Source organism: Scatophagus argus, chromosome 9 (assembly GCF_020382885.2).
Source record: "Scatophagus argus isolate fScaArg1 chromosome 9, fScaArg1.pri, whole genome shotgun sequence".
Taxonomy (NCBI): domain Eukaryota; kingdom Metazoa; phylum Chordata; class Actinopteri; family Scatophagidae; genus Scatophagus; species Scatophagus argus.
Window position 1 is genome coordinate 24,681,787 of NC_058501.1, and position 14,672 is coordinate 24,696,458.

General features: G+C 44.0%; 1 protein-coding gene across 4 annotated transcripts in view; it reads left to right on the top strand.

Moving 5' to 3' along the window:
- Positions 1 to 256: 256 nt before the first annotated feature.
- Positions 257 to 14,672, top strand: part of LOC124064265 (SH3 domain-binding protein 5-like) — a 28,760-nt gene continuing 14,344 nt past the window's right edge. For all 4 annotated transcript variants that reach the window (XM_046398558.1, XM_046398560.1, XM_046398562.1 and 1 more), the window contains exons 1-3: positions 257 to 618; positions 1,635 to 1,697; positions 5,363 to 5,491. In XM_046398558.1, the coding sequence (XP_046254514.1) occupies positions 541 to 618; positions 1,635 to 1,697; positions 5,363 to 5,491 (270 nt within the window). In that variant the 5' untranslated portion in view covers positions 257 to 540. The remainder of the gene's footprint in view (positions 619 to 1,634; positions 1,698 to 5,362; positions 5,492 to 14,672) is intronic.

Here is a 14,672-nt window from a genome sequence, read left to right on the forward strand (position 1 = left end):
TGTCATGTACAAATACAAACACCAAGTACAAGTACAAATAACTCAAATTTGTACTTAAGGCCAGGACTTTAATTACGGCTAGTTTGAGTGAAAAATGTCAACACGCTGTCATGTGTTGTTACAACTGAAGAAAAACGGTAGGGACCAGTTACATCAGTAGATATGAACCATGTTCCTGCTCCGCCTGGCCGCTGTAAGGCACTGATTACCCCTCATACACGCCGCCGCGCGGAAGGGGGCGTTCCCGGTCTGAGGCAGAGCTCCGGACATCTCAGCATCGGGCTCAGTGAGGACGGAGAGCTCAGCTCGGAGAGGCGCCGCCGCTCGGCTCCGGTGGACACCAGCCAGCCAGGATGTTCCTCTTCGAAAAACCCCGCTTTTAAAACAACGTCGTTCAGCCTGGAGACAGACATCAGTACGGCTTGTGAATCCAGGGCGTGTGTGTGGTGGCCGGCGGAGACAGATGAGTCTGCGGTGTCTCTGGGTCCGGTGGTAACGTCTGTCTTTGTTCGGCTCTGACATCTGTCCCTCACTTCCAGCATGGAACATTTGGAGAAGGAGCACAGGTCGGACGACGACACTGAATATGAGGACGAGGAAGTGGACCCCAGAATCCAGGTAACCGGTCTTTACATCCTTCGAGCCCGATACGAGTCCACTGCAGCCGCCTGGACGCCGCTGTTAGCTAACGGAGAACAAAGTCCTAGCATGGCGCGGCCCCTGCGTTTTCACCAGCATACTAATGTTTCTTGTTTTAAACGAGGACAAACGACACTTGAGGCCAACCTGTTCAGATTATATAATGATTAAAATGATTCCTGCGCTTGTGACAGTTGCCGTCGGTGAAAAAGGTGGATAATCTGATACTCATGCAAATGTGTGAAAAGCAAATGCAGTTTGGTCGTTAACAGACGAAACAGTCAGCGCTGTAAGTAATAAAATGTATTTTTTAAAAAAACCTAACTCATTGTTAAAGATTATTTTGAAACGTAGAGCTGTTCAATGTAAAGTTACGGTCTTTTGCCTAAGAATAAAGAAGTAGGCTAAAACAAAATGAACGTGATAAAAATGAAAGACTCAAGCATGTACAGCATGAAGACTGAATAAATGATGCGATGGACCAGGCAGGAAACTCAATACAGACTAAGAACAATAATAATAATAAAAATACAACTGATGTGTCTGCTGTATTTTAAACCGAAAAGATTATGTGTCATTATGGATTCATTTTCCGTTTATTTTCTCGGTCATTCGATTAATGGTTGTATCTGTAAATGTCGATTGAGCCAAAAGTAACAGAAAATCAGAGAAAGGCGTGAGAAAATGATGACATATGTCCTTCACGCTTTGCCATAGTCTGATGAAAAGTCAGGCCCCGACTGCGTGTTACCTGTCACAAACATGATGTCAGGTGTGCAGGTTTCACGTTTGGAAAGAGAGCTGCTGTGAGAGGGTCTGCTTCAGGGGCGGGTGTTAAAGTATATTCCCATGGCCTGTTGTAAGCTTCACTTTAATCTGCATATTTTCACTGTGTTCCTCTTGATTCCTTCCAGATGTTTGTCCTCCCACATGTCCACAGATTACATCACATTCCTTTCACTTCCTTCATGTCTCTGTGGTTTTCTGTCTTCCAGGGGGAGCTGGAGAAACTCAACCAGTCCACCGATGACATCAACAGGTGTGAGACGGAGCTGGAGGTCAGTCTGTTCACACACACACACACACACAGAGCCATGTGTGTTGAATGTGTGTGCTGTGTGCACCTGCAGTGTGTCAGATTTTACCTGTTTGACTGATGGAGCATGTGATCACACATGTAACCACCTGAGCAGAGCAGACTTCACGTCTTCTGTTCACCCTGAGCGTTGACTGACAGGCTGCGAACTCCACCTGTCGGTTTGCGTGTTGTTTTGAAGGCATCGCTGTGTCCAGCTGCTTACAGCTGAACCTTTGCTCCATAAAGTTCATGTTTTTGTTCGGCGTCAGCAGCTTTAAACATATGAGGAATTTGTCTGTGTATTGTTTTGTGACAGAAACTGACTTGCTGTGTTGCCATAAACTAATTTGGGATTTAAAGAGATTTTACTGACTGCTGTTTGCAGTGATCAAAGGTCTCGCTAAATGGCTTCTACATACAGAAAAGGACGGTTATTTGGGCCATCAGGGCTGTTTTCTTGCATAACTGGTCGTTGAATCCTGTGAAAACCCAGTAAAGTCTAATGGCTTACATTTATGTAGGTCAGCAACATGCATCTTTATGGAGGTGAAAGTCCAACTTCCTGTCATGTTCCAAGATTGAACTGAAGGGTGAGAGGTTGAAGTGAGCAGGAGTTCATCAGCTGATGAGCATTCCAAGACATTTCCATATTCAGGCACTCACATTAAAGTGTTTAGTACTTGTGAAAAGAAACTATGTAACATAAGAGTCTGAAATGCACACGTTTCATTTTGTACAGTCAAACTGTCAGGGTTCAGTTTGGTCAGGTCTGCATTCATACTGGTTAATTATTTCATCTCTTTTGCTCACTTACTAGTTTTCATGCTTTCTTAATTGATAAACATTTTAAATGACTTAACTGATACTAAATTAACTGTTTGAAATTAGCTGAGTCACTTTAAAATCTCTCCACTTTCCTCCTCATGCTGCTGATGTGGGTTCGTCTTTCTTTCTGCCTCCTGACTGTTAGCCGTGTAGCTTCATGAGCTTTGTCACGTTTCATGTGCTCTTTGGAGTGCCGCCATGTGGATGGTCCTGTGTTGCCTTTGAAAGCAAAACAATGACATTAATGTTAAAGTGCTGATGTTAAGCTCATGTCTGTGAGCCTGTTACCTCGATGAAACACTAATAAGCTTATTGAGTGAGTAAGTGGCTTTTGGCAGCGACGCCTCCATAAGGGTAAATAAGGTTGAGCTTTTGGTTTTGGGACCTTGACATCAAGTGTCATGAGTTTCCTTTTTTTTAGTTTGTGAAGTTCAACAGACTGACTGTCAAACATTGTTTTTGAGCAAATTGAATCCAGCCTTTGGTCCAAAGTGGATTATCAAAGCCTGACAGTCGGACATCAGTCCATACGCTCGCGCTAAGCCTCCACCAGCTGATGGTGTTTTGATGCTGAGGTCCCTGTGATCTGAGGTTTTGGTGTTTAGAGGTCCAGACTAGAATGACTTTGCTTTGGCCAAATGGATTTGATCTCATCCTGCAAAAGTACTTTATGTTTGTGGTGTTACTCAATGTAAATCAATAAACCAATTAACTAATGAGACCTTCACAGTCCACAGTCTTAATTCTGGGAACTAATTAGTTAGAAGTTTAGATAGAAGTCCAGTGACATTTCAGTTCAAATGTTACACAAACACAAGAGCATCAGTCAGAAGTTACACTAAATCTTGTTTACTGAAATTTGTGATCTCGTACATCATTTTTACCCCCAAGAAATCACCTTCGATCTTCTCCAGACTCAGTGCAGTTTCTGTTCACAGTCTGTTATCATGAAATCCTCCATCGCTGGCCTATGAGGGTTCCTCTGTTCTGACTTTTAAAGTTCACCAAAAGGTTATTTTGAACAGGAGGTGAACAGCTGTCCCTCAGACTCGTCTGACGTCCACAGAATTTCTAATCAAAGTGGATCAGTAAATGAATATCTTGGCTCTGGGTGGATGTGAAATACTGCAGCAGCGAAGTCTAGTTTCTTTGTTCTAACTCCTCCACACGCCTGGAGAAGTTTAGTTAGGTTAGGTAACTATGTGGCATTTAGAAAGAAGATGTAAGACAGCAAAAACATCGTGATAACGATCAGGGCTGATATTCTGACAACCGTAGCAGTAGATCTCAATTCATTAAGTAGAATTAATTAGTCACAGCACCGTTTGGTCGAGAGGAACAACATCAGCGTTGGCGTCTGGAGCAGCTCTCCCTGAACGGTGGAACAATGTGTCCTCTGTGTGGAGGACAAGGAGCTCCTGGACCAACTGATTTCCCCCAACGTTAACACACGTTTTCAGTTGCTTTTATACTTTGAGTTAGCGGCTAACTGCTGCTGGCTGCCTTTTAAATCTCCTGGTTGTTGCACACGTAATGTCGCCAACACGTCTGCCTTGTTTCAAGTGACAACGTTTGTTTTGATCCGAACCGAACCGAGCCTGAGTTGAGTTTTGTGCTTTTGTCTTGATTCTTAGATAATCTTTTTCAAGCCAGAGAGTTTAAGATTTTATTTTTTAGGGATGAATTTGTTTCAACGTGTCATGGAAGGTTGTCACAGAAGTATTCCTTCGCCCTGATCTTTGTCTTTATCACCCTTTCAAATAAAGAGATGGTTTGGAGAACAAATTAGTTTAGCTTGTAATGAAGGAAATCCTTGACTGGAGCCCAGTGCCATCCAACATCTTTACCCCATTTGTGTAACTGACCCCAGAAAAGAGGATGGGGATTAAGGAATCTCCCCACAGGGATCCACAAAGTCTCCGATGTGGTCTTACTGTCCTCGTTCTTAGAAAGTTCTGTGGCCTTCGTGCCGATTAGACAACCGTGATGAAACTTCAGAGATGAACGCTTATCAGCCTGAAATATTCCCCTTCATGAGCACCAATAAACAAACAAGGAACAAACAGTTTGCTTTGTACTGCTAACAAAGTTACATGGAACAGCAATTTGTCATGGATTTCACATTTCACAGATTAGTTTGGGCCTGTTTAGCGGGAAAACTGTGTCGGCTTTATCTGGAACACGACGTGGACACCAGATTAGGTTCAGTATAACAATTTAAATGTCCATTATTTAGCTCTACTTTTTTGTGATTTTAAACTGTGGAGACACTGGAGTTCTTATCCGTCCTGACTAATCGCAGAGGCAGCAAATCAACTTTACAAACAACTAGTAAGATGAAGGCCAGGATTAAAGAGCTGCAGCGCCGCGTCAGGAGACGTAGCTTATGTTCATTTAGAAGCTGACAGTGAAATAAAACAAGAAATTGTAAAATCAGGTGCCGTCTGCTCTTAGTCTTCCACAGCTGCTTGTTTTCTAATATGAAACCATTTACATAACTGCTTTCTTTTTAAATCATTAAAACACTAAATGTGATTTTTCTTTTCCTCTGATTGATGTTTTGGCAGATGTTTAAAGTCACCCAGTTAAGGGAAGCTTTTATTGGTTGTGTTTGGTGCAGAGTGAAGAACAATGAAAGTGTTCACTGTTTGAGTTTAGGCAGAAAAAATGCCACCAAATCCTCACTGGTGCATTTTGTACTTTTCAAGATGGTTAATCTGCACGATCAGAGATTATAAAAGCTCCATTGTGTCCTCAAATGCTTCAGTGTTTGTGTTGTCTGGAATGACCGAAGCTTCTCTTTGTCGCTCTCTCTGTCAGGACGCCAGGCAGAAGTTTCGCTCGGTTCTGGTTGAGGCCACAGTGAAGCTGGATGAAGTGATGAAGAAGATCGGCAAGGCTGTGGAGGAGTCCAAGCCTTACTGGGAGGCCCGCAGGCTGGCCAGACAGGTCAGTCCACAGGGCTGTGACGAAGGGGTGGAGGGGACATTCAGAACTGAACCGCAACAGAGACTCTGCTGCCGTTTCACACGGTTCAACCCTCACTACTCACTAAAAATGACGTCTTATTAAATAATTAATAATAATTCCTGTTTGATAACATTTTAATGGCTTTTAGAAGCTGCAGAGGAAGAAGAGTTTACATGAGCTTTAATATCTTTCAGTCTTGTTGATCAGTAAAACACAGAAACTGGACTCAGCTTAACGCTTGTGAGGAGGGGAGAACTGCACCACCATCTCAGTTCCCTTTTCAGCCTTGTGTGTGTGTGTGTGTGTGTGTGTGTGGAGGGCGAAGTGGCCACCTGCACGTCTCGATAAGCCCCACACAGCTGTAAGAACTCGTTCAGGAAGTGGAGGCATCGACTGAGACTCTTGAAGGTTTCGTTTTTCTTGCCTCCCCACCTTCTGATATTCTGATGTGCTTTAGGAAGGCAGTCGGTGATATTCAGGTTTTCACAAGGAGACAAATGATTGCTGTTGATATGAGGGGCGTGCTGAAATACAGGCGGTGGTGAAAGAGTTTCTGTGAAGTGACACTGCATTTGGACTTCCCCTTTCTCAGCTCTATGTCCTTTTTTAAACCCAGGTTCTTTGAAGCCACTGCTGCTGCCATTCTGATTAAAGATCACATTGTTCATTAACAGTCACGCATTCAGACTCGACATGCGTTTCGCTTTGGCTCGGTCTTTGGCCTCGACCGAGATGTCTGAGATTTGTCACAAAACCTGAACTTCAGTATGTGATCTTATCCCGACACATCTGTGGCTTTGCCTTTAGCGCCTGGTGTTCCCTTGTTAGCACTCATTCATTTGGTTGAGGTAAAGATAATCCAAGAATTCATCCCCCTTTCATTTGTCAATCCTTTCACTAAGAAATGCTGCTCAGTGAAGAGTCTAATGAGAGAAACCTACGGCTGAAGTGTTCGTTTATAAACTATAATAAGAAAGAGCTATCACACCATCTTGATGGCAGCGAGTTCCTCAGGGGAACTGAGATGAGGACGTACAGCATGTGATCATTTTTAGTTCCCTTTACCTGTCAGCTCACCTGCTGGCCCGGTTTATTTCTGTCTCCTGCCGACATTTACTTTCACTTTTTAAGCTTGTATCTGGAACAGCTTCACTTCAAAAAATGTGCTGCCAGTCCTCGATTGAAGATTTTGTGAAGAGTTGGTTAAAGTGCTCAGATTGATTATGGATGCTTTTCTTGTGTCTCAGGAAATGTCACACATTTTAAAGAAGAGCAGGAAGAGTTCAGAGGTGTTAAAAATAAAAAAAAATAATATAGAAAATGGGGGAGTTGTGAGCGGGAGCAGAATTAGAGATGCAGACGATGAAGGTTGAAGCAGCATTTGTGCTTTCCTCCAGGGAGGAGAAACATTTTTATCTGCCATCTTTCTTCTGCTAAGAGAAACACAGTTTGGACTCGGCTGTCAGTCATACTGCACCAGTTTTTCTGCTTGTCTGGGCAGAGTAATTTAGTTTGACATCAGTCTGGAAAAAAACAACAACAGTGGAACAACACGTCTCGTCCTCAGATTACAGCGATGTGAACCCGACTGTTTTCCTCTTCGTGCTTTTCTGTGGGTCACAGATGAGGAATCTGTAAAGCGGAGCCTTGCTCTGTTGTCAGCCTGACGTCTGCTGGCTGAGTGGATACAAACAACTTATCAGACGTGCTGTGTGGATAACCACAGCAGCCAGCTTTTCTAACGTGGCCAAAGCAGAGTCCTGCGGCCTACATAAACATTTTCCATCTGCTGATTTTATCTGCGCTTGCTCTCCAAATGCCTCCAAGGGCAGATTAAGTGTTTGTCATGCATCATATGAACAGAGCGGGATGAACTGGAGTTTTGTTAAGCCGGCCTTGTTCAGCTCTCACTTTTGTCTCCCTCATTCACTCTGCAGTGGAGCTTTCATCACATCGCTGCAGTAATTCACTGCTTCACTGCCACACAAGCATTTAGGTCCAAGTCTTTCATTGAGCGAGTCCAGGAAGGAACATTCTGGATGAGATTTTTTGGACTTTAAGGTCAGCATAGGGATACAGCCGTTGTTTATTAACTGACTAATCTTATGATTGTTTTTCAGAATTCAGAATTTCAAAATGCATGCTAAATTAAACAGTCCAAATCCCAAAGATGTGAAACCTTTTCAGAAGGTGGAACCAACGTTTGTTTTGGCATTTTTGCTTAATAAACGGCTGACTGGTTGGCTAATAATTTCAGAACTCGTTCTTGCAGTATCTTTTCCAGTTTAGGGGAGCAGGCAGGGTGGTGGTTTAAGATGGCTGACGGTGATGGAGTCATACAGCTGACCCTGCACTTTGCTCAAGCTGTGGAAATGAAAATAAAGTTTCTCACCAGGGAGGAGCAGCAGATGGATTGCAGGCTCTGCGTTTTGCTCAGCATGAGCAAACTGGCCCCACATTCCTCGCAGGATTTAAGTATCTGTCCATCTTGTGTTGTTTACCTCGTTGCTCAGATCTAATATAACTCTAAACAAACCGCTGGCCCCTGAAGGGTTTCACCCCACTCAGTGATCAGATGCTGAAGTGGAGTGAGAAGAGTTGCATGTTGGAGGCTGTGAACGTTCTCTTCTTCTCTCTGAGGGAGTCTGATGTCTCTAATAAAGCTGTTATCATCGTTCCACAGTCTTGTAAATGGCTCCTCACATAAATCTCCTCGATATCATTTGCTTTAATGATTTGCCAGCTAAAAATATCTCACCTTAAAGACAAGCTGCGTGTCTTTGTCCTGGTGTTTGTACACTGTTGGGCCCAGTTCACAACATTGTGAAGTTCAGTGTTTGGCTTGGGTTTGTTAGCTCACAGGTTTGATTATGTAATTGGGGTTTTGATTTATCTTGTTTTGTTATTTGTTTTCTTCTCCGTTTCTTTCTCTCTTAGTACATTTGATGCCTTCTTTACCTCCGATTTCCTTTTCACTTTTCTCCCTTTGGGTCCTTTCCTCACCACTTCGGTCCCGTTTTGTTGGTCTCCAACGTCACAATATGCGCACAGTATTTACCTTCACTCATTGTGTCGTTTTTCCGTTCAGATAATCCTCCTCTTTCTCTGCTCTCCCACTCAGTGCGATAAGAAACACATTATTTGTGGTTGCAGATAAGCAGCAGGCGGTGCCCAGGGAGCGGTGGCTTGGCCGGGTGAGACAAACGATTTGGTTTGACCTTGACTCCAAATAAAACACAGGCCTGTAGCTCTGAGAGCGTTGGATGGTCCACATTTGCATATCAGACATCCTGCTGACGGCTAATGATTCATGAGTTGGTGATTACGCAGGAGCACAATAAGGGTTTCCCACTGACGTCCGTTTTGGGCCTTGACAAATCCCTGGAAGTTCAGTTTATAAATAAAACAAGTGCAGTGCGCCTCAGCAGCTGTGGGCAAATAAAAATGTGGCTTCGGTCTACTTTTCACCATTGATGATCCCGGAAATGCAGAAGTGAAATATGAGAGGAAGTGGAGAAAGAGAAGGAGGTGATGAGGTGATCAGCTGCAGTGCAGTCAGAGACACAAACTTAACATGGAAGACAAACTTAATATGTGCAATATGCTGCATTGCATTGTGGGATATTTCAGATATTTCATGACCTGCCTGTGGGACGAGCTCTGAGGGAACAAGGGAACAGAGTCTCTGACTGTTAACTTAAAGAGATTGATGCTCTTTAAGTTTGTCAGATGGTCTAAAAAGAGAAAAGGAAAAAGAGATGCACTTAGCCAGCGTTGCTGGAGGAAGTGGGTCAGGGTGACGAGGCAAAAAAGTTTGTTGAGTCATTTCTTTAGCGTCTTGCTGTGTCGCTGCAGTCGGAAAGACGGGAAGGCAGACTGAGCTCAAGACTGGAGCGAACCCCTCATTGTTTCCTATGCAGCATTCAGAGCCACAGCAGCACAGGGTACATACTGTGTGTTTAGCACTTTTAAAATGTAGATTTAGTTCAGAATGAAAACAAATATTCAAATGATATACAAATGACACTTTTTAGTATATGTTGATGAAGGATTTAGATACGTAGGTGTGGGGAATTTATTTTACCGTGTTAAGAAACTGTTAATTGCACAACATTTGAATTTTCTCTCCCTGTCAGTCATGCTTTCAGTCTTCTCTTCTTTCTCTCTCCAGATATTTTCTGTCCTTTTGTTTTTCTGTCTGTTTATCTCCCTCCCTCCCTCCCTCCCCCGCTGGAGTGAAATGTTTTTGGCAGGCAGTGCACATCACATCAGACATTAGCCACAGGGATTGGTGCTGATGGATGGAGTGAAAGGTGGAGGCTTGTGGGAGAGGGGCGGAGGAAGCTGCGGCAAGGTCAAAGCCATCTGATTCTGGTTTGACCACCTGGGGCACTCTGTGTGTGTGTGTGTGTGTGTGTGTGTGTGTGAAGCCATTAGCCAGTCAGTTGTTGCATAATATCTCTGGCCGTCATGTCATTGGAGCAGCTCTGATAGTTTTGTGGTTGGTTTCTGTTATTCCTTTTGACTGTGACTCAGTGAGAAAGTTCAGCAGTGTGTCATCATGTGTGCTTGAGTGGCTCTTTTGTCTTTCACGTTTAATGTGAATCTTGGCAAAAATATTTATTTCGAATGTTAAAAGTTAATTTCTGTTTCGTCTGTTCTGTCAGGTTTATAACTTCAGGTTTAATTTTGCTGCTTGATCACAGTATGTATAAGATATTATTTGCTGCACTGACATTACTGCAAACGTTTTCATACGCAGCCTACGGGGACTGTTTTTAACTTGGTTAGATTTTAGTAAAACTCTTGTACCTGCTGTCTAAAACTGTCTAAAGCACTTGCTCAAACTTTCCCTTTGAACTCAAACTGCAGCAGAAGCAGTCCTGCTTCTGAGCCTGGACGTATGTGGGTTGAAGACCGTGAAGCGGCCATCAGAGGCCGAGGCGTCCTTCCTGCTGTTGAATCCATCTGCGGTTCGTTCAGCCCCGAAGCTCCTTCACCTATCTGGGCCAGTCGCCATTTGTTCACCTCATTTTTGGAATGAATCGGCTGTGAAGGCTGTGGTTAGCAGGGCATGCTGGGATAGGAAAGAGGCTGTGCTCGCATGGCTTTCAGCCGCTGTGATGCTGTTGTCCAAGATCACGCTTCCTCTTTGGAGGAAGTTAAGTGACAGTGTTCATCAGCACATTCGGTCTCCTCAGTCATTTCGCCTCGATAACCTCTGAGCTCTCAGGTACTGCTGGACATAAAGATGGCCGTTCCTTCCTCACTGGGTGAACAGGATGATGTGAAGGTCAGTGGGAAGTCTTTTATGATCTAAAGGCTCATTTCACCCGAGTGTCTATCTTTGACAGCTCTGAGTGATGAGGAGACTTCTCAGTGTCCTCTGTCGTCTGTCTTCCCATCTCTCTTTGTCTGTTTTCCTCTCTCTGCTGGGGTCTGACAAATAAATGTTTTAAGGACCATTATGGGACCCAAAATATATATTCAGTTTTTGGGACTTTAATAACGTCTCATTGTAAACACTCAGACAGCTTTGCAGCTCTAACAGCTTCCACTCTTCTGTGAAGGCTTTCCACAACATGTTGGAGTGTTTCTGTGGGAATTTGTGCCCATTCATGCAGTAGAGCATTTGTGAGGTCACACACTGATGTTGGACCAAAAGGCCTGGCTCACAATCTCCGTTCCAGTTCATCCCAAAGGTGTTGGATGGGGTTGAGGTCAGGGCTCTGTGTGGGCCAGTCAAGTTCTTCCACACCAAACTCATCCAACCATGTCTTTATGGAGCTTTGCTTTGTGCACTGGGGCACAGTCATGCTGGAATAGAAAAGGGCCTTCAACAAACTGTTGCCACAAAGTTGGAAGCATAGCATTGTCCAAAATGTCTTGGTGTAACTGTATGTTTATTCCATCTTTCCTTTCCTTCTCTCTGCCTTCAGTCCTCTTTTTCCATCCTTCTCCTCTGTTAACAAGATAACAAAGCATGTTTTCTCTGTTTAGTGGTCTCTTGAATAATTGAGGCGTCTGCAGAACCAAACTGCCTTTTCTTCCAGGCACGAAGGAGGAATCGCAGCTCGCTTTCTCAACCTCTGCATTACTTACACATCAGCTTCCCTCTGGAGGATCGTCTTTCTCTCTGAAAATTTCATGGGCCGTGTGCAGAGTGATTAAAAAATGAAGTTGCAGAGTAAATGAGAGGAACAAAGGGGGAGCGGCAGAGATGAGTGAAGATGATGCTGAGAACGGAGATGGACAGAGGTGGACAGGGAAAGAGATGTAAGAGTAAGGGAGGCAGAAATGTGGCAAGCAAGAGATGAAGTGGGATATAAAAAGTGACAGATGGGAAGGGAAAGAAAGGAAAGAAGGAGATGGAAAAGGGAGGGGAAGATGGATAGAAGTAGAGGTAAAGAGAAATGGAGTGCGAGAGACAAAGTTGAAGAGACAGAGTGAGACATGAAAGGACAGCAGAAAGAGAAACTGGAGAACGACTGGACAGAAAATCAGTGAGTCAGAAACTGAAGTGGTGATTTAGAGAATGATGAGTACACACTACCGCCACCTGCTGGTACGGAGTGTCATTTTCTCTCAGGCAGATGCAGATGCAGATGCAGATGCAGGCGCACACAAAGGACGTATGTGCTACTTCATCTCTGGCTGCAGTCTTTGAGGTGTGTTCAAGTGCAGCTTTTTCTGCATAGACCCTGGAGACGTGAGGCTTTGTCATCATGAGTTCTTTGATTTCGTTTGGTGTCGAGATGAAACGGTTACTGCTGCTTGTAATCCTTCGTCCTCTTCATTCTGGCCTTTCTCATGTGCTTCCAAATCTACAGAACTCACTGGGTCTAACACTGTGTTCTAATGTTTATGTGAAGCTGATCTGACGCTTTAGCAGTATGAGTTACTTCAGTTGAGTGAGCAGAAATCCCTCCGTTCCCTCTGTATTCACTCAGATGTTTCATATCTCCGCGTGTTTGTTGAAGCAAATTTTGACTGTCTGACTCATCTTTGTAGGTTTTGATGATCACGTGTGCTGCACAGCTGAAGCCACTTCCATAAAGATTTTTCCATCTTCTTTTGGTCTCTTTGACTTCTGTCCACTCATCTCTCTCTCCCTCCTTCTGTCTGCTGAGGGATGAGCTCTCCTGTTCGCACTGCGACGACAAACTAGGCCAAGTGGAAAAAAACTAAACTGAAGTTTAGTTGTTTGTCTGTTGTTGTGCTTCACTTCTGCAGTGTGACAGAGAAGCAGACACGCTCCCCTTCAAATGTGTTTTTATTTTCACCAGTAAATTAGTTGATTAAAACAGGTATCTTCGTGTCCTCTGTAGACATGCCGAGGCTGGCAGTGACGAGGAGCAGTAGACGGCAGCGTCGGCTGTAGCAGCGCCTTCATTTGCATGCTGAAGTTAGCGGGACTCTGTAGCATGCAGGCAGCGTGGAACACAAAGCCGAACACATGACGGCAACAAGGCGGCGGTTGTTTGCGTCTTGCTGTGCTGGCATGTTGATGAGCGAGCGTCGATAATGAAATTACAGCGAGCACGTGGTGGTGTCAGAGTGTCTGCAGACTGGAGGACAGACGCAGTGGACAGACACTAACTAGCTACTCATTTAACATTCAGTAAACCGTCTTCAGCTGCTTCGTATTCACGTCTTTCTCACCGAGCCTGCGAGTACAGTTTGTTTGCAGCCTGCCACGGTTGACGGTTCCTCCCTCACTTCACGCTGAGCCTTTTGGTCCGAGTCGAGAGTTTGCTTCTGAACTTCCGAAACACTGAGAAACTTCCTGAGGGAGGAGGAAGCTGGAATTTACTGCAGCACATCAGTGATGACTCATCACATTCATTCTGTACATCATATTTGCACACACACGCGCACACACACACCTTCTTTGTCAAACACCCTGTGGTTTTGTCACTGTTCAGAGCCTGTGAAGGTGTGACGTTACAGTTGATCAGATTCTTTGCAGCTGGACTACACGTCCTGCCGTCAGTCTCACGGAAACTGAAACTAATCAGGTCTCATCAGTTTACTCAAAGTTGTCCAAGTGAGTACTAATGTCACACAACGAGCAGCAGCAGCAGAAAACGTGCCGGGCTGGCGTCAGTTCTTCTGTTTTTTGTCATCATGAAGTGAGTATCTATAATGAGGTGAACGTTCAGGTTGATGACAGAAGGCTGTTATGTTGTCAACAATGTCTCAGCAAGCTGAAAGGTGAAATAAGTGAGGCGATTTCACTGGTGTCAGCAGGAGCTTAGTGACGTCTCTTATGTAAGCTGGACACTAAATGAGATGCTGGGCTGCAGGCTGCAGGACTTCAGTCTCTCTGAAGTTCCTACTGGCCTGCAGTGGTTTGCAGAGCAGAGCTCCTCACCATAACGCACCCACACAGAAAACCTTTTCTCTGTCGTCGCCTCCTCCGTCAGTCTCATTTACAGTGTGGACATGAAAAAACGACTATATGGATTATTTTAGCACAATTCACTCTCACATGACAGGATAAACACTTGAACACTAATGCTGCTGTTACTGGTAAAGAATTTTACTGAATAACGAGGCTTTTTAATAAGCAGAAATGTTTTCAGTTGGGGAATCAAACACTTCACCTTTCAATAAGGCGTCTCAATTATGTTTCCCAAGTGGACACTCATTCACATCCAGAATCCAATAATCTGTTCAGCAAAACCGAGTATGAAACTTTAACATAATTATTATTATTATTATTATTATTGTATTGGTCCTGTGTCACTTTACACACACACACAGAGCGTGTCAAAGCTCTGCTGTCCAGTTATCCTGACACACACATGTTCACACACAACATTCATTCACACGTGGTGACATCAGACTGATGATGTCAGTCAGGTGTTACGCAACGCAGCGCGGCCATGGCAACAAAGAGCTCTGCTGTTCAGTGCCTTTGATTGTTTTGCACTTGAATATTTGATCTGTGTGTGTGTGTGTGTGTGTGCGCGTCACGTTTGTTTGTTTTTCTCGATGCTTCAGGATTTTCTGCTTTTGTCTGTTTTATATCATTTTAGATTGAAAATCTTGGGATTTTGGCCTGGACTTTTGAAAGATCAACTCTGGGAATGTTGTTGTTCTCTTTTTTTTTCCCAGACATTTTATCAACTAAAAGATTGAAAAAATATTCCACGGA